Below are 25,265 nucleotides of genomic sequence, written 5' to 3' on the forward strand. Positions count from 1 at the left end.
GGAGGTTTTCCTTTCATTTTCTTCCATTTCTTTCTAACCCTTCCCACTGTATGATTAAAATTTTCTTAGATACTGTCTCCAATCTCTTTCACCCTTCCATTGTATTGGTCTTCTCCCTACCTCCCTGCATGAGCTTCTTTATGCAATATATATTTACCCCATTTTATCTCTTTTTCCATTTCTCTTAGTATTATACTCTTTTTTACCCTTAGTTATATATATATATGTTTATATATACATATATATATTTACATATCATCCTATACAGTTTGTCACTGTACTCTCTAAGTATACTTATTCTAGCTACCCTGATGATAATAACAATTTTTAAGAGTTACCAATATCACTTTTCTTATAGGAATACAAATCATTTGAACTTATTGGGTCCCTTAAAAACATATTTTCCACTTCCTTAATTACCTTTTGGTTATTCTCTTGAGTTCTGTGTTTGGGCATCAAATTTTCTGTCTAATCATGTCTTTTCATTAGGAATGCTTGGAAGTCTTCTATTTAATTAAATGACCATACTTTCTCCTGAAAGAATATAGTCAATTTTGCTGGGTAGTTGATTCTTGGTTGTAGACCCAGTTCCCTTGCTTTCTGGAATATCATATTCCATGCCTTCCAGTCTTTCAGCGTGGATGCGGCCAAGTCCTGTGTTATCCCAACTGTGGTTCCATGATATCTGAATGCTTTCTTCTTAGCAGCTTGTATTATCTTTTCCTTGGGCTGGTAGTTCTTGAATTTGGCTATAACATTCCCAGACATTGCCAATTGGAGATTAAATGCAGGAGGTGATCTGTAGATTCTTTCACTCTCCACTTTTCCCTCTTGTTTAAGAATGTTGGGGAAGTTTTTTTGGATAATTTCCTGTACAATGATGTCCAGGTTTTTTCTTTTGTCATGATTTTCTGGTAGTCCAATAATTCTTAAGTTGTCTCTTCTCAATCTGTTTTCCAGGTCTGTAGTTTTTATCAATGAGGTGTTTTATATTTTCCTCAATTTTTTCATTCTTTTGATTTTGTTTTATAGATTCTTGCTGCCTTGTGAAGTTATTTGCTTCTAGTTTTTGGATCCTAATTTTTAAAGACTGAATTTCATTCCTGGTTTTTTTGGTCATCCTTCTCCTTATGCTCTGTTTTTCTTTGTAGGTCATATTTCACTTTCTTTGCCTCATTTTCAAGCTGGTCAATTCTGGCTTTCAAGATACTATTTTCTTGTTTTAGTTCATGTGCCTCTGTTTCCAGATGACTCATTTTGCTTTTTAAGTTCTTTTCCCAATTGTCTTCAGCCTCTCTTAATTGTTTTTTGAGTTCTTTCAAAGCCTCAGTCCAATTCATTGGAGTTTCTGCATTTTTGCTTAGTGTTCCTTGGTCTTCTTCTGTTCCATTTGCTCTTTGTTCATTACCTGGATAGAAGCTGTCAACTGTATTTTCTTTTTTCTTTTTCTGTTGTTTACTCATATTTTTTTCCTTGCTCTTCTCTAAAGCCAGGCATATTCTTGATAAATTAGCTTGGATAGTGATAGCTAGTTGCCAGCTTATTTGCCCTTCCTCAGAAGGGTTTTGGGTTCTTTTGGGTTCCGTTTTTTAATTATAAGTAAAGTTACAACAGTCGTAGCATGCTTTATGCTCACCCATCAATAGCATAATTCTGGACAAGAAGAGTCCCTATAGTTTAGGGGTTCTAATTCTGGTCGTCCACACAGTCTTAAACAAAATCACTCACTCTTCCCTCTATACCAGCTTTTATTCTCTGCCATGACAGCACAAATAGTAAGCGCCTATACTAAATGCACTCTCCACATACACTTACATGCATACAGTAGTGTTTGGGTAAATTTCTATTAACTAGCTCCCTGGGGGGGGGGGCGAGTTTGCATGAAAACACTTTAAAGTTTAATCTGCTTTATTAACATTTTTCTCCATCATTTTAAGTCTTATAGATAATCAACAAAGATATGCATGTGCCAACTTCTAAGGTGTAAATACTCATACCGAGAATGTAATAATTCACTACTCTTAAGTCAGTTTGAACTGGTTTCAGCATACCCCATGTCCTCCTATTGCTACATGCCATGATTTGCCAAAAGCCAACTCTGGATTACACCCCACCATTCGCCTTTTCCATTTCCATTGCTACACACTGCTGGAGAAATCATGCCTCCTGGTAATACCACGAATATTATTTGATCTCAGCTGTGAATTCTATGATCTCATCTGGGGCTTTGCTGCTGCATGGTAATCCTTTCCTCTCTTTCTTGATTAACTTTATCAAATTCCCCAAATTTTCTCTTCTCAAGTTACTAACAGCCCCATACCTTCTCTTTCAACAGAGGACCTCACTTCCTAATGTCCTGAGAAAATAGTGACTATCTTTTTAAAAATTATTTTTTAGCTATATCTTGTACCCTATTCTACAACTCTTGTCCCCTCAACATCTCACTGCACTCCTTGGCTCTTGTCCATGAGGTGACCCTTCTTTTCATGGCCAACTCTTCTAGTTGAGCCCTCCACCCCCCACCTTTGTCTTCTGGGAAAATTTGTTCTTCCCTTTCTTTCTAATCTTCAATTTGGTCTTATGCCCTATTTCCTTTCTCTGACCTATACAATTTCTTAGGTCTTCCCCATCGTAAAAAATAACAACTTTCATTTGACCCCCTGTTATCCCTTCAAACAATAATCTTCTGTCTCTTCTTGACTTCATAACCAAACTTCTAGAGTCATTTATGTTTATGGTCTGTTCTTTATCATGACACATTCTCTTCTCAACCTCTTGCAATCTGGCTTCTGTCTGAACTACATGGGGAAAACTCCTCCGTCCAAGATTAAAAATGATCTCTTAGTTGCCAAATCTAATGAGTTTTTCTTCAGTCATTATCTTTTTGACTACTCTGTAGCATTTAATGTCACTGGCTTGAATTCCTCCTGAATGCCATCTCCTCCCTGATTTTCCATGACATTGCTCTCTCCCGATTCTTAATCCTGCTGTTTGGCCAATCCTGACCAACATCTGCATCCTCTCCCTTATGGATGGATATATCTCCAGGCTCTGTCCCAGCCCTTCTTCTTCTGGCTTTCTAAATTGCCCCTTTGTGGTCTCAGTAACACCCATAGGTTTAATTTTCATTTTTACATAAATGACTTCCAAATGTACCAGCCCTCACCTGGACTCATTTCTTTCACTCACCCCACCTATTTACCCAAAGATCAAATTGCATCATTTCTAACTTTCATTGTACTACTAGCTTAGTTCAGGCACTTAGTGCTTCTCACCTGAACTATTTGCAATGGACTCCTAATTGTTTTTGCTTCAAGTCTCTGCCCACTCCAATCTATTCTTCACCTACCCACCCAAGTGATTTTTCCTAAATTGATTTCCTAAAGTGTATACCTGGCCATGTTATCCCTACCTTCCTACCCGGTGATGTCCAGTGGCTTCCTATTACTTGTAGGAGCAAATACAAATTTTTTCAGTATGATATTTAAAGCCTGTAATAGAGACAGCTAAGTGACTCAGCAGAGAGGGGAGTAGGCCTGAAGTTGAGAGGACCTGAGTTCAAATGTGACCTCAGACACTTCCTAGCTGTGTGACCCTGGGCAAATCACTTACCTACTGACATAAAGGTAAGAATAAAAAAAAAATAAAGACCATCACAATCTAATCGTGTCCTTTCTTTCTAAACAAAATAAATCATGGCTGTGTTGAATTATTTATTTTAATCACTTCCTTCCAAGCACTTTATGGCCTAGCCAACCTGCCTTGTGTTTATCTTGCCACATTCAGCTTCCCTTCTTTGCAGTGACTGTCCTCTATGCCAGAAATATACTCCCTCCTCTCTTGTGATTCTTGTAATGTCTAGTTTCCTATGAGACTTAGTTTATAAATTTGGCTCAGTTCCCTATATATTTGAGAAATGAGACCTTTATCAGAAAATTTTGCTGTAAAAAATTTGTTCCCACTTTCCTGCTTACCTTCTAATTTTGACAGCATTGATTGTTATTTTAATTTATTTTTAACTTTTTAATTTCATATAATAAAAATTATCCATTTTACCTCCTATAATCATATCTATCTCTTGGCCACAAATTGTTCCCTAATCCATAGATCTGATAGGCACATTTTTCTATGCTTTCATAATTTATTTAGGATATCACCCTTTATGTCTAAAAATTATATGCCATCTAAAATATATAGAGAACTTAGTCAAATTTATAAGAACAAGCACCTCCACCGATATAGACAGTTTTTAGATGAAGAAATCAAAGCCATATATATACACACACATATAAAAAATGCTATAAATCACTAATGATTGGAGAAATTCAGACCAAAACAGTCCTGAGATTATAATTTCATAACTAGCAGATTGACTATAATGATAAAAGGGCAAAATGACAAATGTTGGCAGGAATGTGGAAAAATGAGGATGCTAATACAATGTTGGTGGAACTGAAAATTGATCCAACCATTTTGGGAGAGCAAGTTGGAATTACACCCAGAGAGTTATAAAACAGTGTATACCTTTTGACCTAGCAATACCACTGTTGGGTCTGTTTCCCAAGGAGATCAGGGAAAAAACAAAAGAACTTATATATTCCAAAATATTTATAGCAACTCTCTTTATGGTGGCAAAGAACTGGAAGGTGAAGGAATGTCCATCTCGGGGAAGAGCTGAACAAGTAGGTGGTATGATTTTCATGGTTTTTATTTTGGTGTTCAGTTGGGTGTTTTTTAATTTGTTCTTTTTCTATTTTTTTTAGTTGCATGTCCAATTCATTGATCTACCTTTTCTCTTTCTCATTGAAGTAAGCATTTAAAGATAGAAATTTCCCTAAATACTACTTTGACATCCCACAAATTTGGTAGGTTGTCTCATTGTAGTCATAATCTTTAATGCAATTATTGATTATGTCTTTGATTTGTTCTTTGACCCACTTATCCTTTAGGATTAGATTATTTAGTTTCCAATTATTTTTAATTAATGTTTCCCTTATTGAGTATAATTTTTATTGCATTGTCATCTAAAAAGATTCATTTTATGTTCCTGCTTGTGAAATTTTAAATGCCCTAATAAATGTTCAGCTTTTGTGAAGGTGCCATATACAACAGAGAAAAGATATACTCCTTTGTATTCCCATTCAATTTTTCTCCAGAGATCTATCACATCTAACTTTTCTAAAATTCTATTGATCTCCTTAATTTTCTTATTTATTTTATGTTAAGATTTATCTAGTTCAGAGAGGAGAAAGTGAGGTTCCCTCACTACTGCTGTTTTACTGTCTATGTCTTCCTATAATTCATTTAAATTTTCCTTTAAGAATTTGGTGAAAAGTGGTCAAAAGATATCAAAACTATTTATAGTCATATGAAAAATTCTTTAAATCACTATTAATTAGAGAAAAGCAAAATTTAAAAACAGAAGTACCTCCTCACACTTATCAGAAATGACAAATGCTGGAGGAGAAGAGATTAATGAACTATTGGTGGGAAAGTGAATTGATCCAACCATTCTAGAAAACAACTTGGAACTAGGACTAAAAGGCCATAAAACTGCAGACAACTTTGATCCAACACTATCACTACTAGGTCTGTACCCAAAGAGATCAAAGAGGAAGGAAAAGAACCTATAGGTACAAAAATATTTATAGCAGCTCTTTTTGTGGCTCAAGGAATTACAGATTGAGGGAATGCTCATCATTTGGGGAAAAGCTGAACAAGTTGTGATATATGATTGTGATATAGTACTTTGTGCTATATAAAATGACAAAGGAGGTGGATTCAGAAAAAAGCATTACAAGACATATATGAACTGATGCAAAGTGAAGTGAGGACTAGGAGACCATTGTATATAGTAGTAACTATAGTGTTATAATGATTATCATCTGTGAAAGACTTGACTATTCTGATTAATCCAAGACAGTTCCAAAGGACTCGTGATGAAGAAATGTAATCATCTCTATAGAGAGAATTAATGGACTCTGAGTACAAATTGAAATATAATTTCTCATTTCACTTTTTTCTTTTTTGCCAAATAGATAATATGGAAATGTATTTTGTATGATTTCAAATGTTTAATCAATATCATATTATATGTATATCATATTATATGTGGGAGAGGGACAGGAGAGAGAGAGGGGAAGAATCTAGAACTCAAAAAATTTTTATTTAATTAGTCAATTTAGAACATTATTCCTTGGTTGCAAGAATCATATTCTTTCCCTCCCCTCTCCCACCCCTTCCCATAGCTGACGTGCAATTCCACTGGGTTTTACATGTGTCCTTGATCAGAACCTATTTCCATATTGTTGATGTTTGCACTAGGGTGATCATTTAGAGTCTACATCCCCAATCATGTTCCCCTCAACCCATGTGATCAAGCAGTTGTTCTTCTTCTGTGTTTCCGCTCCCCCAGTTCTTTCTCTGGATGTGGATAGCATTCTTTCTCATAAGACCCTCAGAATTGTCCTGGATCATTGCATTGCTGTTAGTAGAGAAGTCCATTACATTCAATTGTACCACAGTGTATCCATCTCTGTGTACCATGTTCTCCTGGTTCTGCTCCTTTTGCTCTGTATCACTTCCTGGAGGTTGTTCCAGTTCACATGGAATTCTTCCAGTAGAACTCAAAATTTTTAAAGAATGTTAAAAATAAATACAGGTATCCCTTCCACATCACAACTTTCTCCATTATGATTTTGATATATTGCAAGCTGACATAAGAAATTAAATGGGAATTTGGGGGGACTTTTGCAGAAGCTGCAGACAACATGCAAAGGCTAGCATATGATACAGAAAAGTTTAGAAACTCAGAAATAAATAAAATAAATGTATAGTATTGTATAATAGCAACATATTTTATTTTTATATCATAAATATGCACTACTTTTTAAAAGTTAAAATAAGTAAAAATAAAGTTTGAAAAAGATTTTTGTTGTTGTAAAAAATTTCATGTGGATTTTCTAAATTGCCAGCATGTTGTGCCCCTAACCCCCATAATGTAGAAGGGATATCTTTAATAAAATTTTAGGGGGCAGCTGGATGGATCAGTGGATTGAGAGCCTAGAGATGGAAAATAAGTGGATTGAGAGCTTAGAGATGAGAGGTCCTAGGTTCAAATCTGTTCTCTGACATTTCCTAGCTGTGTGACCTTACCAATCTTCTGCCTTAGAACCAATACACAGTATTGATTCCAAGTCAGAAGGTGAGTGTTTTTAATAAATAAATAAAATTTAAAAAAGAATTTGGCATATATCCCATTTGATGCATATATTTACTTCATTGTCTATGATACCTTTTTAGCAAAATGTAGTTTCCCTTATTATCTATTTTAATTGGGTCTATTTTTGCTTTTCCTTTGTCTGAGATCATGACTTCTACCCCTTTTTTTTAAAAACTTCAACAAAACATATTATGTTCCAGGCCCTCATTTTAACTCTGTATATGCCTCTCTAATTCAAATGTATTTCTCATAAACAGCATATTAATGGATTCTGGTTTCTAATCCTTTCTGCTATCCACTTCTATCTTACAAGTCAGTTCATCCCATTCACATTCACAGTTATGATTTCCCATTGGGTATTGTGTTTCTTCTTCTCTCTTTCTCTCAACCCTGTTCCTTCTCAAAAGTCTGTTTTGTTTCTGACCACTGCCTCCCGTAATCTACCTTCTCTTTTATCATCCCCAACCTTTCTCCTATTCCCTTCCCCTCCTACTTCTTTGTTTGGTAAAGTAGATTTCTATACCCAACTGAGTGTGTGCATTTATCTATATCTATATATGTGTGTGTGTGTGTATATATATGTATATCCCCATTTTCCCCTCCACTGTGAAATCTCTTCCATATGTGTCTCCTGTATGAGAGATAATTCCTCCATTCTTCCTCTCCCTTCTTACAGTGTCTCCTGTATGAGAGATAATTCCTCCATTCTTCCTCTCCCTTCTTACAGTGAATCTCTCTTTCTCACCCCTCGATATTTGTTTTAGATCATTTCTATGTAATCAGATTGAACCTGTGTTCTCTGTATATGTAGACTCATTCTAACTGCTCTAATAATAATAAAGTTCTGGGACTTACATGGATCATATTTCCACATAAGAATGTAAACAGTTTAAATTTATTAAGTCCCTTATGATTTCTTTCATGTTTACCTTTTTAGGCTTCTCTTGAGTCTTCTATTTGAATGCCATATTTTCTATTCAGCTCTGATCTTTTTATCAGGAATGCTTGAAAGTCCTCTATTTCATTAAATATCCATTCTCCCCATCACCAAAGAGTTATATTCACTTTTGCTGAGTAGGTTATTCTCATTTGTAATCATAGCTCCTTTGACTTCCAAAATATCATATTCCAAGTACTCTGTTCCTTTAATGTAAAGGCTGCTAAATCTTGTATGATCCTGACTGTGGTTCCATGGTATTTGAATGGTCTTTTTCTGGCTACTTTTAGTATTTTCTCTTTGACTTACAAACTCTGGAATTTGATTATAATATTTCTGAAAGTTTTCATTTTGAAATTCCTTTCAGAAGGTGATCAGGGGATTCTTTCTGTTTCTGTTTTGTTCTCTTGTTCTAAGATATGGGGGCAGTCTTCTATTAAGTTTTTCATAGAACTAAGGGACAGAGGAAGAGAGAAGATTGCATGAAGGAGTCACATTTGGGCTGGGATTTGAAAAATGGGTACAATTTCACATAGTCCTCTGTCACCACTTGTTAAATTCTTATCCATCCTTTAGATCCCAGATCAATTGCCAGATTCTCCAGGAAGTCTCTCCCGTCATATCTCTCATAGTGTTTTGCTTTTATACATCTTTCCTGCCTTATAGGATTTCTGTATGTGCCATCTTCCCCATCAGATTATAAACTCCATGAGGATAGAGGTACTCACTGTCTTTTCTAGATTTTGCATCTCATCTAGTATGTGTCATAGAACTCTGCACACAGACAATAAATGTTTCTAGTGATAAATTGTGAGCCCCTTTAGAAAAAAAAATCATCAATTATTAACTTCCTGCTATGTGTCTCTCAAATTATAGCATGATATAGCAAATAGAAAGCTGCTCTCAGATTCAGAAGACCTGATTTCTAGGTCTAATCTATCTTGGCTGCCTGAGCTTGGCTAATCTCTTGGAGCCTGGGGTAACTTTCTAAGGTTCTAAGATGCAGAGAATGTGTTGATTGGTAGAAGTTTCTCACTGTGGGATGGCCAAGTGTCTCAGTGGATTGAGAGCCAGACCTAGAGATGCAAAGCCCTGGGTTCAAGTCTGGCCTCTGATACGTACTAGCTATGTGACCTTGGGCAAGTCACTTAACCCCCATTGCCTAACCCTTAACCACTCTTCTGTGTTGGTACCAATACACATTATTGAGTCCAAGATGGAAGATAAGAGTTCTTGTTTTTATTTTTTAAAGCAGTTTCTCACTAGCGACTCTCTAGACTCACAAAACAAACAAACAAAAAAAAACTTGTCCTTTATTTATATCTTTTCTTCCAAGTCCTATGGCCAAAATTTCAGTAAGTACTGTCTAAAAGTTACAGGAAAAGAAACCAATGGGTTTAAAAATTAGAACCTGTGTGGAAAAGGCATTACACCCAAACTAATGGAATCATTTTGTTCTCCACAGAGTCACTTTTTCAGCCAATGGAATTTATAGGATCAATGAAAGACATGATAGATGAAGAACATTTTATAGAGGTGAGAAATAACTCAATATTTCCATAGAAACTTCTCTAAGTTTTACTTATCCATTGCCTGTGGGAACTCTATTACATATCCAACAACAAAAACCCTTATCTTCTCTCTCAGAATTGATTCTATATATCAGTTCCAAGGCAGAAGAACAGTACGGGTTAGGCAGTGAGGATTAAGTGACTTGCCCAGGGTCACACAATTAGGCAGTGTCTAAGGTCAGATTTGAACCCAGGAACACCCAAGCCAGGCTATTCACCTAGCTGCCCCAACACTTTTATGTATTAACACAAACTGGATTGACTATGATGTTTTGATTATTCCTGCTTTCGCCTTCATTTCAGTAAACGTTTGGTTTTTACCTTCTGATGAGCAGATAATATGTTTATTCTCTCTTTTGTCTCATCGTTAAGTTAATGTTTAATAAGTAAGAATTAACGGTAGTAAGGGGAGTGATTTTTAAAAAATGAGAAACAAATCAGTGGCAAGCCTCCACAAATTAGAGTTACCCTAGGGTGAAGGCACAGTTTTGAAGCTATAAGAGCACCCCCTTTCTGAGAACCCCTAGATCTTTTAGCGTGAGGGCAACTTGAGTGAGCAAGTCAGTCCAGATAGCCAGAGAGGGAATCAGTACTCTGCCTGGAACATCTTGGAATTTACATATGCATTTAAAGGAACAAGTAAAAGAAGCAATCCAATATAGTGAGATTCCAGGGTTTCCAATCACACCTCTTTTTTTGGTGTCAATTTCTCAGTCTACAAAAGTCATTCTTTTCTTTCCTCTTCCGGTAGTTCCCATAGAATCAAGCCTGCTTCTCTTTCACCTTTGTGTTATTGAATCAAATGGGAAAATATTTGTAAAATACTATACACAATATCTGGCTCATAGTAGATGCTTAATAAGTGCTTGTTCCCTTCCTCTCTGCCCTTGACGTTAAAAGGCACATATTTTCAGGCAGCTGGATGGCTCAGTGGATAGAGGTCCAGGTCTGGAGACAGGAAATTCTGGGTTCAGATATGACCTCAGACACTTCCTAGCTGTGTGACCCTAGGCAAGTCACTTAACCACCATTACCTAGCCCTTACCACTTGGAACCAATACTTGATAATTCTTAGAAGATAAGGATTTTTTTAAAAGACACAAAGTATCTGAATAAGCATCAGAACTAATCCCTATACCAAGAATTGTATCAATTAAGAAGTTAGCAATATCAGTTGCAGTCACTTAGCCAGGCAAGTTCAGGTGAACCCATTTTGGAATGCTGGGAGTTTTCAGCACAGTTTTAGGTTTGAATGGAAGACCATATCCATCTTGCTTTTAAAAAAAAAAAAATATATATATATATATACTAGTTTTTTACAAATCTGGCCTCAGAAACTTCCTTGCTACATGACCCTGGGCAAGTCACTTAAGCCCATTTGATTCTGAGACAGAAGGTAACAATTTTTTTAAAAGAAAAAAAAAATATATATATATAACCCTTACTTTCTGTCCCAGCAACAACACTAGGATAGAAGGGCAAGGGCTAGCCAAATGTTGCAAATAAACATGTGTATATACATATATATACATGTATATATTCTTTTCTTTAAAACTTTACTTTCTGTCTTAGAATCAATATTGATTCTAATAATATAGAAGGGTAATAAGGGTCGGACAATTAGGGTTAAGGGCCTTGCCCAGGATTATACAGCTAGGAAATGCCTGAGGTCAGATTTGAACCCAGGATCATCCCATCATCCAGCCCTGGCTCTCTGTACCCTGAGCCACCTAGCTTCTCCACTAGTGTTTCTAAAAGCTAGAAGCTTTCGAAGTGAAACTGTTGGAACTTTGTTCTCATCCTTCTCCCGCAGGAAGATAGACTCAAAAAAGCTTCTTTATGAAATCCGAAGACTATAATGTTGTACTTACTTCCTTTATTTACTCTTGCAAGAATGCAGTCCTTCAGGGAACTGGGCATTTTGTTGTAAAGATTCTTCCTGTGTAAGTAAGCAGGAAGGGAAAGGTGGATTTTTTAATCAATATTTCAGCACTCAAGCACTCAAATGGCTGAGATTTCATTGATTCAGAAATCCCCTGATGATGCAGACCACCACCATCTGGTGCAACTCTTTTCCATATGAGGATAATCCATTTAGAGCCGGAAGGCTACTGTGTTTGGTCTCCTCATTTTACAGATGAGAAAAGTAAAGACTGGGAGGATTAATTGACTTGGCCTCTTAACAGGGACACAGAGCTTATCTCTGAGGTGAGATTTGAACCCAAGTCTTGTTGACCTCTTATCCAGTGCCCTATTTGCTACCTCAGTTCCCCTCAGCATGCAGGAGGCCTTCCTCAGTTTCTCCTGACAAGGTCGCCATTAATTCACCTAGAAATGACAATGCATCATTTCAGGTCATGATACTGCCAATCCTTCCCAGCTCTCCTGTAAAGCTGGATGGGTAGGAAGGAAGGGAAGAACCCAGGAAGGATATAGAGCAGTGGGAAAATGATCTCCATGTGGAGATGGAGTCTCTTGTTACCTTGCCTGCTGTCGACAAAGCTGTCTTACTCCCTCCATGCTCTCACATTTCTTGGGAAAGGCAATTTAATCTACCAGACTCAAATGAAAAGACAAAGCATTGGTGTGACTTCCCCCTGTTCACTTGAAACCAGTTTTGTTCTAAAGTCCCTCCTTCGTAGGATGATAGACTTAGACCTAGAAGAGACCTTAGAGGTTGAGTCTAAATCCTTCATTTTACAAAGGAGGAAACTGAGGCTTACAGAAGATAGAGACTAGAGATAGAAACTAGAAATGGTCCAACTAACATCCCCAAAGAATCAGCACAAGAGAGGAAACCTCATAAAAATGTTCTGAGTAGACACTGAATCCTGCCTGTCACTGGCTGGAATAAATGCAGCCTTAACTTCATCTAGTCAGAGTACTTAAGATCTCAATAGAAGAGTAGCCAGGAAGCACAGTGGATAGAGTAAATGGGTCTGGAGTTGGAAGGAACTGGGTTCAAATTTGACCTCAGATACTTGCTAGCTGTTTAACCCCAGGAAAGTCACTTAAACCCAAGTGCCCCAGCCCTTGCTATTCTTCTGTCTTAGAATTAGTGCTAAGACAAAAGATAAGGCTTTAAAAAAATACATCAGTGAAGAACTCCATTCAGTTATGTAGTAGGAGATCATCACTCTGTCCTTTTGCTAGGTCAGTGGAAAAGAACAAAATTTAAGGGCAGCTAGGTGGCTCAGTGGATCGAGAGCCAAGACTGGAGATAGAGCATCCTGGGTTCAAATTTGACCTTAGATACTTCCTAGTTGTGTGACCCTGGGCAAGTCACTTAACCCTACTTACCTAGCCCTTACTGCTCTTCTGCCTTGAAACCAATACTTAGCATCAATTCTAAGACAGAAAGTAAGGATTATTTAAGGGGAAAAAATAATGAAATTTAGAAGCAGTTAAGAGACATAGATGGTGTAGTGGATAAAGGACCAGGCCAGGAGTCAGGAAGACTCATCCTACTGAGTTCAAATCCAGCCTCAGGAAATTACTAGTGTATGACCCTGGACAAGTCACTTAACCCTGTTTGCCTCCGTTTCCTCATCTATAAAATGAACTGGAGAAGGAAATGGCAAACCCCATCAGTATCTTTGCCAACATAATCTCAGACAGGGTCACCCAGGGTCATACATAACTGAAATGATCAAACAACAACAAGGGGGCATGATGGGCTTAGAGTTAGAAAGACATGGGTTTGAATTCTGCTTAAGACCCCTACTAGCTGTGTGACATTAGGCAAGTTATTTTACCTGTATAACCTTAGTTTACTCAGCTGTAAAATAACCTGTAAAGTCCCTTCTAGATCTAAATCTCTAATCTTTTTGTAAATTGCCTCAGCTCCCTTTTACAGCTTTTTAAAAATATCATTTATAAAGAAACCTCACTGGTCTACTTTCCCAACAAGAGTTAATGATTATTGTCAAGTGGTAAGCTTCAGAGCATAGCGAATAGATCTGTCGAGAACCCTACTATTTTAGTAATGCAAGGGGGTGCTATTAAGGTAATTAAGAACTGAACTAAATCTAACTATCAAATGAATGTGGGGGCTTGAGGTACCTCCTCTGTGGGCATGCTTTACAGGTAAATATGTTTCAGGGTGCTCATTTTAGAAGGGTTTTAGTTGCTGTTAACTCAAAATGCTTTTTATTTTCATTTTTGGGTCAGCATATTGCATTTAATTAAAGAAAAACTGCCATAGCTAATATGAATCTAGAGAATGGCTTTTTATTATATGCTATGATAAGATTTTAGTTTCTCTGATTATTACATTGATAAGAATCCAGTTCATTGGCTTCTATATCTCAGTAGCCAAGTCCATGGCTCTATCTACTGTATCACTTAGCTGTGTTTCTTCTTTCAAGAACGTTTATGTACATGTTTATATTCTTCAGGCAGTCCTATAATAAGGTTCTGGATAAACACACAGACACCTGTTCATTTTCCCTTTCAACTCCTGTTATGTCCTAGGTCAGTGATGGTGAACCTTTTAGAGACTGCATGCTGTGCCCATTCACACAGACTGCATGCCATGCTCTGCCCTCCCCCATACTCATCACCTTACCCCAGCTGGGAGGGAGAAACAGAGGGCAGCATCAAGGTGCTCCACTCAGGGAGGGAGTAAGTGCTTCCATTGAGCTGCTGGGCAGAGGGGTGAGGAGGCATGGTTGAGAAAGGGAAGGAAACAGCTCTACCTCAGTTCCTCTGCCTTTTTAGTAACTAACTCTGACAGCAGCACATGCCCACAGAGAGGTCTCTGTGTTCCATCTTTGGTATACATTGCCATAGGTTTGCCATCACAGTCCTAGGCACTTACTGTTTAGTACAATGTCTTGAAGCATTAAAAAGTCTTAGCTGTACTAAAGGAGATACTGGAGACCTTTGCCCTCTATTCCTAGCCCCATGTACTCCTTTCTCTATCTCTTTCTCTACCTATCTCTTTCTACCTCCCTCTCTATTATGTCAGTCAGGTATATGGAAGCTGGGAATTGTCTGTGATGGAATTTCTAGTGGCATCAAGTTTATTTGGGGAGCAGGAACGAAATCATCATGTGTCACAATTCTCCTCAGTTTTATTGTTGCTGGCTAACAAGGCTTTTGTTCAATTAATCATGTGTTTATCACCAAGTGAGCTTTTTCAATTTCACCAATTAAATATATATGGCTCCTTTGTTAACTCTATTATTAGTTTCTTGATACTAATTAAAGAAAAAGCCTACTTCCCTAGTAAAGGCGTGGAAATCTGTGAAAATGATTTTCCCCCTCTCTGCAATAACATACTGTCTCCCTAAAGGCATATAGCAGGCAAAGCATTACCACACACACAGAGAATTCAGTACTCTATCATCTCTTGTTTTCAGACAACCTTGAAATCTCTCATTTGCCTCTGGAGCTTAGAGAGGCATCTTGGGAGTCAGCACCCAAGATGGAGAGTTTTCCCATTTGACTGCTTTCTCCATCCTTCTTTTCTCATCTCATCAAACCTCTAGTCTATCTGCAAGTAAGAAAGCTTGGAGAGAAAGCAGAAAGCTTTCATTATCATTCTAAGGCATTTACCATTCTCAGCATATTTTCTTTCCTCCTTCCTTCCTTCCTTCCCTCCTTCCTTCCTCCCTCCCTCCCTCCCTCCGTCTCTCTTTCTCTCTTCCTTCCTTCCTTCCTTCCTTCCTTCCTTCCTTCCTTCCTTCCTTCCTTCCTTCTTTCCTTCCTTCCTTCCTTCCTTCCTTCCTTCCTTCCTTCCTTCCTTCCTTCCTTCCTGCCTTCCTTCTTTCCTTCCTTCCTTCCTTCCTTCCTTCCTTCCTTCCTTCCTTCCTTCCTTCCTTCCTTCCTTCCTTCCTTCCTTCCTTCCTTCCTTCCTTCCTTCCTTCCTTCCTTCCTTCCTTCCTTCCTTCCTTCTTCCTTCCTTCCTTCCTTCCTTCCTCCTTCTGTCTTAGAATCAATACCAAGTATGGGTTCCAAGGCAAGAAGAGTAGTACAGGTTAAATGAGTTGCCCAGGGTTACATAACTAGGATGTGTCTGAGGCTAGATTTGAACCTGGGTCCTCCCAAATCCAGGCCTGGCTCTCTATCCACTGAACCACCTAACTGCCCCAGCACATTGATTTTCAAAGCAAAAAATAAACACTAAAACCCACACAAGAAAAGAGGAGATTTTCCCCAATTCACAGGGGTCATTTCGTTTGACTAGGTTTAGTTTCTAACAGATGGCTGGTGGATATAGAAACTGATGTCAAAGCATTTTTGGAAAAGAAATTGGATTCAGTCCAGTTCAACTCTAATCAAACATTTATTAGGCATTTATTAGGCAGCTATTCTGTACAATGAGCCAGAATCTGGGAATACAATGATAAAAATAAAGCAGGTCCTGTCTTCAAGGAGTGTAGCGTCTAATGGGGAAAGAATAGAGTAACATATGGAGAACAAATTGAGGTCATTGAGGAAAAAGGGCAGGAATAATTGGAGGCATCAAGGAAGGACTTCATGTTGAAGATGGAATTTTAATTGAGTTTTGAAGGAAGTAGGGAATTCTTTGCCAAGAAAATCCCAAAATGGGGTCAGGAAGTGTCAGACACAATTGAACAACAACAGAAGGACCAGATACATAATTTCGTCCTAATTCTGGGTAGCCAGAATAGTGTGCTGGGCCTAAAGTCAGGAATTCTTATCATCCTTTATTCAAATCAGGCCTGAGGCACTTATTAGCTGTGCAACCCTGGGCAAGTCACTTCACCTTGTTTGCCTCAGTTTCCCCATCTGTCAAATAAACTTGAGAAGGAAATGGCAATACACTTCGGTGTCTTTGCCAAGAAAACCCCAAAGGGAGCCATGAAGGGTTGTTGTGACTGAACCAGGAGAAGAGAATTTTACCAGGTTAAGGTGAGGAGAGCATTTTGAAGCAGGTGGGTTCCAGGGATGAAAGCAAGGAATGGAAAAACAAACATGAAAGTCTCTGTCTTCAACAAGCTTCATTTTATTGGAGGCGATACCAACAGAGAAGGAAATGCAAAACACATACAAATAAGAAATGTTCATTTGGAAAGCAGCACCTGAGTTCAGCTTTGAAGGGAGCTAGATTCCAAGAGTCCCCAGTGAGGAGGAGACCATCCTCGGCTGGGTCAGAGGTGTAAAGTCCTGGGCTGGGAACAGCACGTAGATCTATGTTTGTATCTAATTGCTTTGTGTGATAGTGTCTTCCTAAATGCCACCCCCACACACACACACACAAATACACCCAAAATCTTGGAGTCTGGGCACTATTTCCCAAACAACATCAGCAAAGTAATAATAAATAATTATATTTAATAAATAAATAATGAAGCAATTTAGTAATAATAAAATAGCATTTTATACTGCTTGAAGTTATCCAAAGTACTTTGCAAATATTCTCTCATTTTAGCCTCAAAACAGCCACTGGGAAGTAGATCTCATTATTGTCCCCATTTCACAGATGGGGAAACTGAGACAGAAAGAGGTTAAATAGGGACAGTTGATTGGCTCAGTGGAGAGAGAGCCAGGCCAAAGAGGAGAGGTCCTGGGTTCAAATGTGATCTCAGATACTTTTGTGTAACTCTGGGCAGGTCACTTAACCCCCACTGCCTAGTCTTTACTCCTCCTCTGCTGTGGAAATGATACTTAGTATTGATTCTATGACACAAGGTAAAAGAAAGAGGTTAAATGACTTATTCAGGGCTCCATTGCTAGTAAGTGACTGAGGCTAGGGATAGCAAAGAGATGGGTGTTTTAATTAAAATTCCTTTACATTGTAGAGGCCAGTGGGGTTGAGCAGCTCGGAGGTACAATGGTTAGAGTGCTGGGCTTGGAGTTGGGGAGACTCATCTTCCTGAGTTCAGATCTGGCCTCAGACACTTACTGCGTCACTCCAGGCCAGTCACTTGCCCCCTCATCTTCTGTTTGCCTCATCTTCCTCATCTGCAAAATAAGCTGGAGAAGGAAACAGCAAGCCATTCCAGGATCTTTGCCAAGAAAACACCGAACTGGGTCATGAAGAGTCGGACATGACTGAAAACAATGCCTGAACGATAGTGCTTTTACTCACTGTTTGTACTTCATTCACTGTTGTGCGGGTTACCTCCTCTTAGAAAAATTAGAGTAGGATCATTTCCATTTTATGAAGGAGGAAACTGAGGCTGAAAGGGGTTAAATGCTTTGCCCAAATGAATCCCAGGGACCATATTCAGAGATACTCAGCCCCTGGGCAGGCCACAAGGAGCCCAAAGAGCCCCGGATGTTGTCAGCTTTCCTTTTCTTTGGCACACTCCAGGAAACAGCTCTAATCATTCTTCTTAGGCTCAGGGACGGTGGTTCTTTCTGGCAGCGGCTGTTATTAATGTCAGCCAGCCCACACTTGGAGAGCAGGGCTGTTCTCGCTCATAGAACCCACAGGCTATAAATCCAAAGCGTTAAAGAGTCTCTAAGAAGAGGGTTTAAAATAAACCTTCTTTCACTAGCATCCCTACTGTCAAGAGACCCAGGCAGCTTTGGGGTCATTTCTCAAATGATGAAAATAAAACAAGATGATTCCTGTAAATCAGTCAGCTTTTCTCTTGCAGTTTCAGAGAGCTGAGCTGAAAATACCAATTGCTGGAGAAGTCTTGCCTCAGCAATGAGAGACCGCCTAGTCCTGTGAAAGGGATGATGGATTCAGAGGCAGAGGTTCTGGGTTCAATTCTCACCTCTCTTACTTGCTACCTGGTTGACCTTGGGCAAGTTACCGAAACCATCTGGTCCTTAATCATATCTGCAAAATGAAAGGGATTGGACTGGATGACACCTGAAGTCTTTTCCAGTTCTATATGGGGAAACCTATAGAGAAGGTGGAAAATGCTGAATTTTTCTGAAGGGATTGTTTGTTGATAATAGAATCTCAGGATCCTGAGACGAGAATGGATGGCCAAAGATCATTGGTCAGTTCTTCTGCCTCCAAGGTATGCAAGGAAGTGAGAAGTTTCAGAAAGAATACTGACCAGGGGGCAGCTGGGTGGCTCAGTGGATTGAGAGTCAGGCCTAGAGATGGGAGATCCTGGGTTCCAATCTGGCCTCAGACACTTCCCAGCTGGGTGACCCTGGGCAAGTCACTTGACCCCCATTGCCTTGCCCTTACCACTCTTCTGCCTTGGAGCCAACACACAGTATCCAAGACAGAAGACAGAAGGTAAGGGTTTAAAAAAAAAAAAGAATACTGACCAGCCTGGAACCAGACATTTTGTTGTTGTTCAGTCATGTCCAACTCTTCATGACCCCAATTTTGGTTTTCTTGGCAGAGTTAGGGAAGCAGTTTGCTGTTTCCTTCTCCAGCTCACTTGGTAAATAAGGAAACTGAGGCAAGCAAGGTCAAGTGATTTGCTCAATGTCACATAGCTAGTAAGTGGCTGAGGCTGTTCTGACTCCTCACCCAGCCCTCTAGCCACTGTGCTATCTGACTCAGAGCTAGAGGACCTTAATTCAAATCCTACATTTACCACCTGCGTGACTTTAGAAAGTCACTATGCAGCTATGGGCTCCAGTTTTGGGGATGTGACCAAATGATTTCAGATTCTTTCCTGCTCTGATTTACAATTATAAGTCCTATTTTAAAGATGAGGAAACTAAAGCTTAAACTGAAGTTAAATTCTTTCCCTAAGTTCACATATTGATTCCAATCCCCTTGCCACAATGCCTCTAGTGAACCAGAGTATCATTAATTTGACTTGGATTGGACGGAGACATATTCTGGTGGTCCTCCAATTTCCTTTTTATTTTGAGGTTTCCTTGGGAATTCTGGATTCAAATCTTGACTCAGTCCTTTTACCACCCAACAGATCTTGGGCAAATCCCCGCAGCTCTCTGAGCCTTCATTTTCTTAAGTGTAAAATGTGAGAGATTCGACTGGATCCCTGTGTTCCTCATAGAGAGTATGGCTTTAAATCACTCGTTCCGTCTCTTCCTGATAGGTTATCTTTCCATGTATCAAGGAATTGACAAGTGAAATGTTTACGGACTTCCTGAGGCACCTTTACCAGTGTTCAGGTGACTTCTATGATATCTTGAAACATGACCAGTGGAGGCAAAAGTTTTTAAAACTCTTCTTTGCCTGTGATGTTGGAAAGGTAAGCCACGTGGGAACCCTTGGGGAATGCCTGGGGAAACGGTGATATAGTAGCACAATAGAATCTTACTATGATATAAAGAATGCTGAGGATGAGGAAGATGGGAAAAGATGGGCATGCGGGTATGACAGAGGAAGAGTACCATCAGCTGAACTGGGAGAACGCCGTACCCAGCAGCAATGGTGGAAGTGAAAGGAGCATCTAAAGGTAGTTAAAATCTGAGCAACTCTATGAACTCATCTTTTCCCTAAAGAACAGATAGATATGGCCTCCTTCCCTCCCTTTGGCAGAGGTGGAGGAGAATGTTGACTACATTGGAAAATGTGGTCCTAATAGAAGTGGGTTTTGCTTAGCTGTTTTACTTTGTTGCCATTCTGGGGAAAGCCGGAGAAGCATATTATACCCAGACAGAAAAATAAGAGTCACTAGTAAAACATCAAGAGGAAAATAAGGGGCCACTGAGGATAGAAAGCATACCGTCATAGAGATTAAGGAAAGGATAAATGTGCTTTTTTTTTTAACCCTCACCTTCCATCTTAGAATCAGTATGGTGTATTGGTTCCAAATCAGGAGAGCAGTAAGGATGAGGTATTAGGTGTTAAGTGACTAGCCTAGGGTCACACAGCGAGGAAGTTTCTGAGCCCAGATTGAACCCAGAACTTCCTGTTTCCAGGCTTGACTCTCAATCTACTGAGCCACCAACTGCCCTGATAAATGGGCTTTTATCAGCAAAGGATTTATGGGTTGTGGTTTGAGAGGGTATCACTATATCCAGAATGCCAGATGGCCTTGGAAGAGTTCCAATGCAACTGTGATGGAAATATCTGCTTGTTATATGAATATGGCTTCATCCTGACTGAGAAATAGCTGGCAGGTGCAGACCTCTAACCCCATGGTGTCCAGGAAGAGATTTCCAGCAGGATTCACAAATCTGCTTTGCCTGTTCCCTCATTTGCACCTTCCTCAAAGCTCTGGATCTCCATTTTCAAAGAGCTCCAGGAAGCTATTGAGTGGCATGCTCAGAAGCTCTCAAATGAGAAAAGGCATTTTGAAAAAGGACAGATTCTGGGCCAAGAATGCTTCAGTAAAGGCTGAGCAAGTCTTTCCAGATGATAGATTGTCCCTTTACAGGCTTCAAGTGTCTTCTTCAATTGCAGGAGACCAAGTTGAAAAAGTGATTGATGGACCTCATTCTTGCTGTTTCAGTGCAAGTTAGAGAAGGATGGATACTGTCATGTTTTATGCTGGGGGTGTTTTTGCCATTCCTGTACCAGATTTGTGATTTCATTGGTAAGGATGTCACAGACCCTGGCTTCCTTTCCCACCCCACATGCAAAGTAGCAAACTGGACTCCTGGAGCTGAGCTGGCTACAACTTTCTCTTTTTAAAAAATGTTTAAAAGTTTTATTTTTTATTGTATACTTAGCAACCACCACCACCACTTCCACCAAAAAATATTTTAACATATGTTTAATGCATAAAAAAACCACAAACTCCACATTGTTTCCAATTTGTTTAAAAATACGTAATTATGTATGTGTGATAATATAGAAATTCTCTGCTTTTGAATTCCTTTTGGATTTCTTTTATTTGGATACTTTTTTCTCTTGATTTTGTGGCTTTTTTAAAAAATATATTTTATTTGATCATTTCCAAGCATTATTCACTAAAGACATAGATCATTTTCTTTTCCTCCCCCCCACCCCCCAATGATTTTGTGGCTTTTTAAAAAATGTAATCATGGTATGTATTCTTATTTTCTTTTCTTCCCTTTTCATCTCTTCATATTTTCTTTGTATTTCCAATGTTTGTCATTTCAATAACATAATACAATCTATTACATCCAAATTCCTCCTATTCATTACATTTGTGCTATTTCCAGTTATTTTGTCATAACAAATGAAACTTCCATGAATATTTTCATACATTCACAGCTTTCTACCCTCTCAATAATACCCTTAGGGCTTAACCCTACTAATAGGATCTCTAAGAGGCCAATAAGCATGAACAGCTGTATAGCTCTTGATGTATATTTCCATATTGTTTTCATAAAAAAAAATTCACAGCTGCTCTTGCAATGTAATATCAGGCTGGTTTCTCCATGTTCCTATCAGCATTTCTTTTAAATATCACTTCATTTCATCTAGTTCTCAGTTAACATATATTACCAGGACCATATTTTGCTAGATTGGCCCTTAAGTAGCAGGACCATACTCTTTCCAAAACAGGTCTTTCCAGCTTGGTCATACCCAATGAAACTTTTGTTCCAATAACACAATCTCTCAGGGATGCAGGATGCAAGATACTCCATAGTATGATGAATGTTTAGGTAAAACCTTTGTAGAATATTTATGCTTTCTTAGCCATTGTTGTCCCACCAGAAACTACGCTTGGATAATGAGTATGCTCAGGCTTAGATCTATTACTAACCTCATGCAGGTATGTGGGAGTTCTCCATATAGCTATTGTATTTATCTTGTCTAAGGTTTTATTTAACTTCTTTCTTATTTATTTTTTGGTTAGATTTGTCTAGTTCTGAGAGGGGAAAATTAAAGTATGCCACTATTATTACTTTGTAATCTATTTCCAACTGTTTCTCATTTAGTTTTTCCTTTAAAAATCTGGGTACTATAACACTTGTTGCATATAGACCCAATATTGCTAATGCTTCATTATCCCTAGGAACCCCACCTCCATCCCCTAATATAGTTTCCCTGTTCATCCCTTCCAATTATATCCATTTTAGATTCAAATCTGTCAGAGATCATGACTTCTCTGGATCAGTTGAGGCATAGTATATTCTGCTCCAGTTCCTCACTTTCACTATATATGTCTCTTATTGTCAGTATGTTTCTTATGAGCAACACATTATCAGGCTCTGGTTGGTTTGTTTTTTAATCATTTCTGCTATCCTTTTTTCTTTCCTTGTGTGAATTCATTTCATTACATTCTGAGGGAACAAGGAACAGGCTGGGAATGCCCTAACCTTGTCACTATTACCTGGCTGACCTTTGGAAAATCACTTAATCTTCTCTAGACTTCAAAGCTTTTGTAAAATGAGGAAAGAAGGTGGGACAAATGACAACTAAGGTCTCTTCTAAGTCTAAATCTCAGACCCTCAGTCACTTAATTTTCTTTAGGCCTCAGTTTCCTCATCTGTAAAACGAGGGAGTTGGGCTAGATGTTCCCTAAGGTGTCTTTCAGCTCTAAAGCTATGATCTGAAATCTTCTGTGAGACAGCTCTTCTAATTCTTTTTGGTGAACATGTTCCTCAACCCAAACTTCCCCAGGGTCTTTCACTGTTCTTTCCATGCCATCAATTAGAGGCCTTTCTCCCTCCTGGCTGCCCTCTTCTGGATTCTTTAATGTCCTTCCCTAGGGTTCCTGGTAATGTTTGATCTACCTTCCAACGGCTAGCATTTGAGCCTCATCTCCTTCCCCTCATCACCCTCATTTTGAACTTATTGAGAATGAAGACCAACTGATCTGGGGTTCCTGCCTTCAAGTGTTCTCTCTGACCTTTTATCTTATCTATATCTAGATTAGTAAACTGTAAAAACCAAACAGGCAACATTCCTCCCCCCAAAACCAAACAAAAACACTCTAAAGAAGCCATTAAGACTGAATGGTACTGTAGTAACTAAGGTCCTAAAGTCCATGATAGTAATGTCTGTCTGATTGTATTTAATATTTGTGAATGAGCATAGCATTGGAAGAAAATCTCAGGACTGTCTACTAATGACATTTGCATTTAGGGGTGAAATTGCAGGAGACAGAGTTGATTAACGTTCATAGGTTGGTGTACTGGAAAGAGTGTTGGTTCTGGAGGCTGAGGATCTGGATTCAAATCCTACCTCTGAAGCGTACTATCTTGTGTAAGTCTCTTAACTCACTATGCCCAAGTGTCCTTATCTGTAAAATGAGATTGGACAAGGTGATATGACCTTTGGCAAATCATCTAACTTCTTCCCTCAGTTTCCTCAATTGTAAAATGGAAGAGTATGACTAAATGGTCTTTGAGATGCCTTCAAACTGTCTATGATCCTAGCACTTACTTCAGGAGTAAACTTGGCAAAAATCAGTCAATCAATGAGCTTTAATTAAACCCTCGCTGTGTGCCAGGCACCGAGCTAAAGGCAAGGACTAGAAAAAGCATATACAGTCCTTGTCCTCAAGGAGCTTAAATTCTGATGAGGGAGACAACATATGATATTATATAATTATATATACATATATAATTATATAATTAAATAATATGAGACAAATATGGTGTCGAGGGAAGGTAGCCTTAGAGAGAATGGTACTGGTAACTCAGCATACATTGAGCAGTCATAGCCAAGCACAATGCTTGTGAGTTTATTTTATTTTTTCTAAACCCTTTCCTCCCATTTTAGAACCAATGCTAAGTATTGTTTCAAAGGCAGTGGAGCAGTAAGGACTGGGCAATGGGGGTTAAGTGCCTTGCCCAGGGTCACACAGCTAGGAAGTGTCTGAGGCTTTGTGAGTTTATTTTTTTTTAATGCCTTTTGGCTGTTGCAATTGTGTGTGTGTGTGTGTGTGTGTGTGTGTACACACACACACACACACACACACACACACACACACATACATACCTCCATGCTGATCTGTTCCTCCCCAAGCTATTTGTTTGGGGTTTTTTGCCTCATCGTGCCCTATTGAACCATAGTCTTGGGAGATGGAGAAGCCAAGGTAATCCACTCAGGCAGCAACAGCTTGAGAATGATCTTCCCTGTGGCGCTGGTTTTGTGAAACACAGAGCAGAGCAGCTTTGAGTCCTCATTTGCATTAGTTGGATGGCAGAACAATTAGGAAGCCGGAGCCAGTGCCCACCTGAGTGATTTGTCCTTGTCACTAGAGCCAGGTGCCAAGTGGATTGCAGGCTGCTCCTGGACGGCTCGCCAAAGCTTTACCATCCTTTATAGAAATTGTCTTTAACGGCTCCGAAGCAATCGTGGCTGTGGGCTGCCTGTCTCAACAGTCCTCCATCCAGCCCAGGTCGGGATTCCTCTTTCCCTTGGGTGGTTCTTTCCACGTGCCAGAGCCTTGTCATTAGACAACTTGCTTCCTCGGGAACCAACCCTCCATTCGTCTGCTCTTCTCCCTTTGCTTTCCCTGATGATTTTAGCATTCATCGGTGGTGCAAGGGAAGGAGGGAGTCATGGAGTGTGAGTTCAAATCCCAGATCTGCCCATAACTTCCTCAGTTGCCTTGTCTGTAAAATGAGGCGGTTGGATTGGATCACCTCTGAAGTCCCTTTTATTTTTATTTTGTTTTTTTAAACCCTCACCTTCCATCTTGGAATCAATATTGTGTATTAGTCTCAAGGCAGAAGAGTGGTCAGGGCTAGGCAATAGGGGTCAAGTGATTTGTCTAGGGTCATCCAGCTGGAATGTATCTGAGGCCAG

The 25,265-nt window shown here is 39.1% G+C and overlaps 1 protein-coding gene across 3 annotated transcripts in view; it reads left to right on the plus strand.

Annotated features, from left to right (window-relative positions):
• Positions 1 to 25,265, plus strand: part of EFCAB5 (EF-hand calcium binding domain 5) — a 146,016-nt gene that overhangs the window by 73,827 nt on the left and 46,924 nt on the right. For all 3 annotated transcript variants that reach the window (XM_056819579.1, XM_056819578.1, XM_056819580.1), the window contains exons 8-9: positions 9,625 to 9,695; positions 19,684 to 19,839. In XM_056819579.1, the coding sequence (XP_056675557.1) occupies positions 9,625 to 9,695; positions 19,684 to 19,839 (227 nt within the window). The remainder of the gene's footprint in view (positions 1 to 9,624; positions 9,696 to 19,683; positions 19,840 to 25,265) is intronic.

The sequence above is a fragment of the Monodelphis domestica genome, chromosome 2, assembly GCF_027887165.1.
Source record: "Monodelphis domestica isolate mMonDom1 chromosome 2, mMonDom1.pri, whole genome shotgun sequence".
Classification (NCBI taxonomy): domain Eukaryota; kingdom Metazoa; phylum Chordata; class Mammalia; order Didelphimorphia; family Didelphidae; genus Monodelphis; species Monodelphis domestica.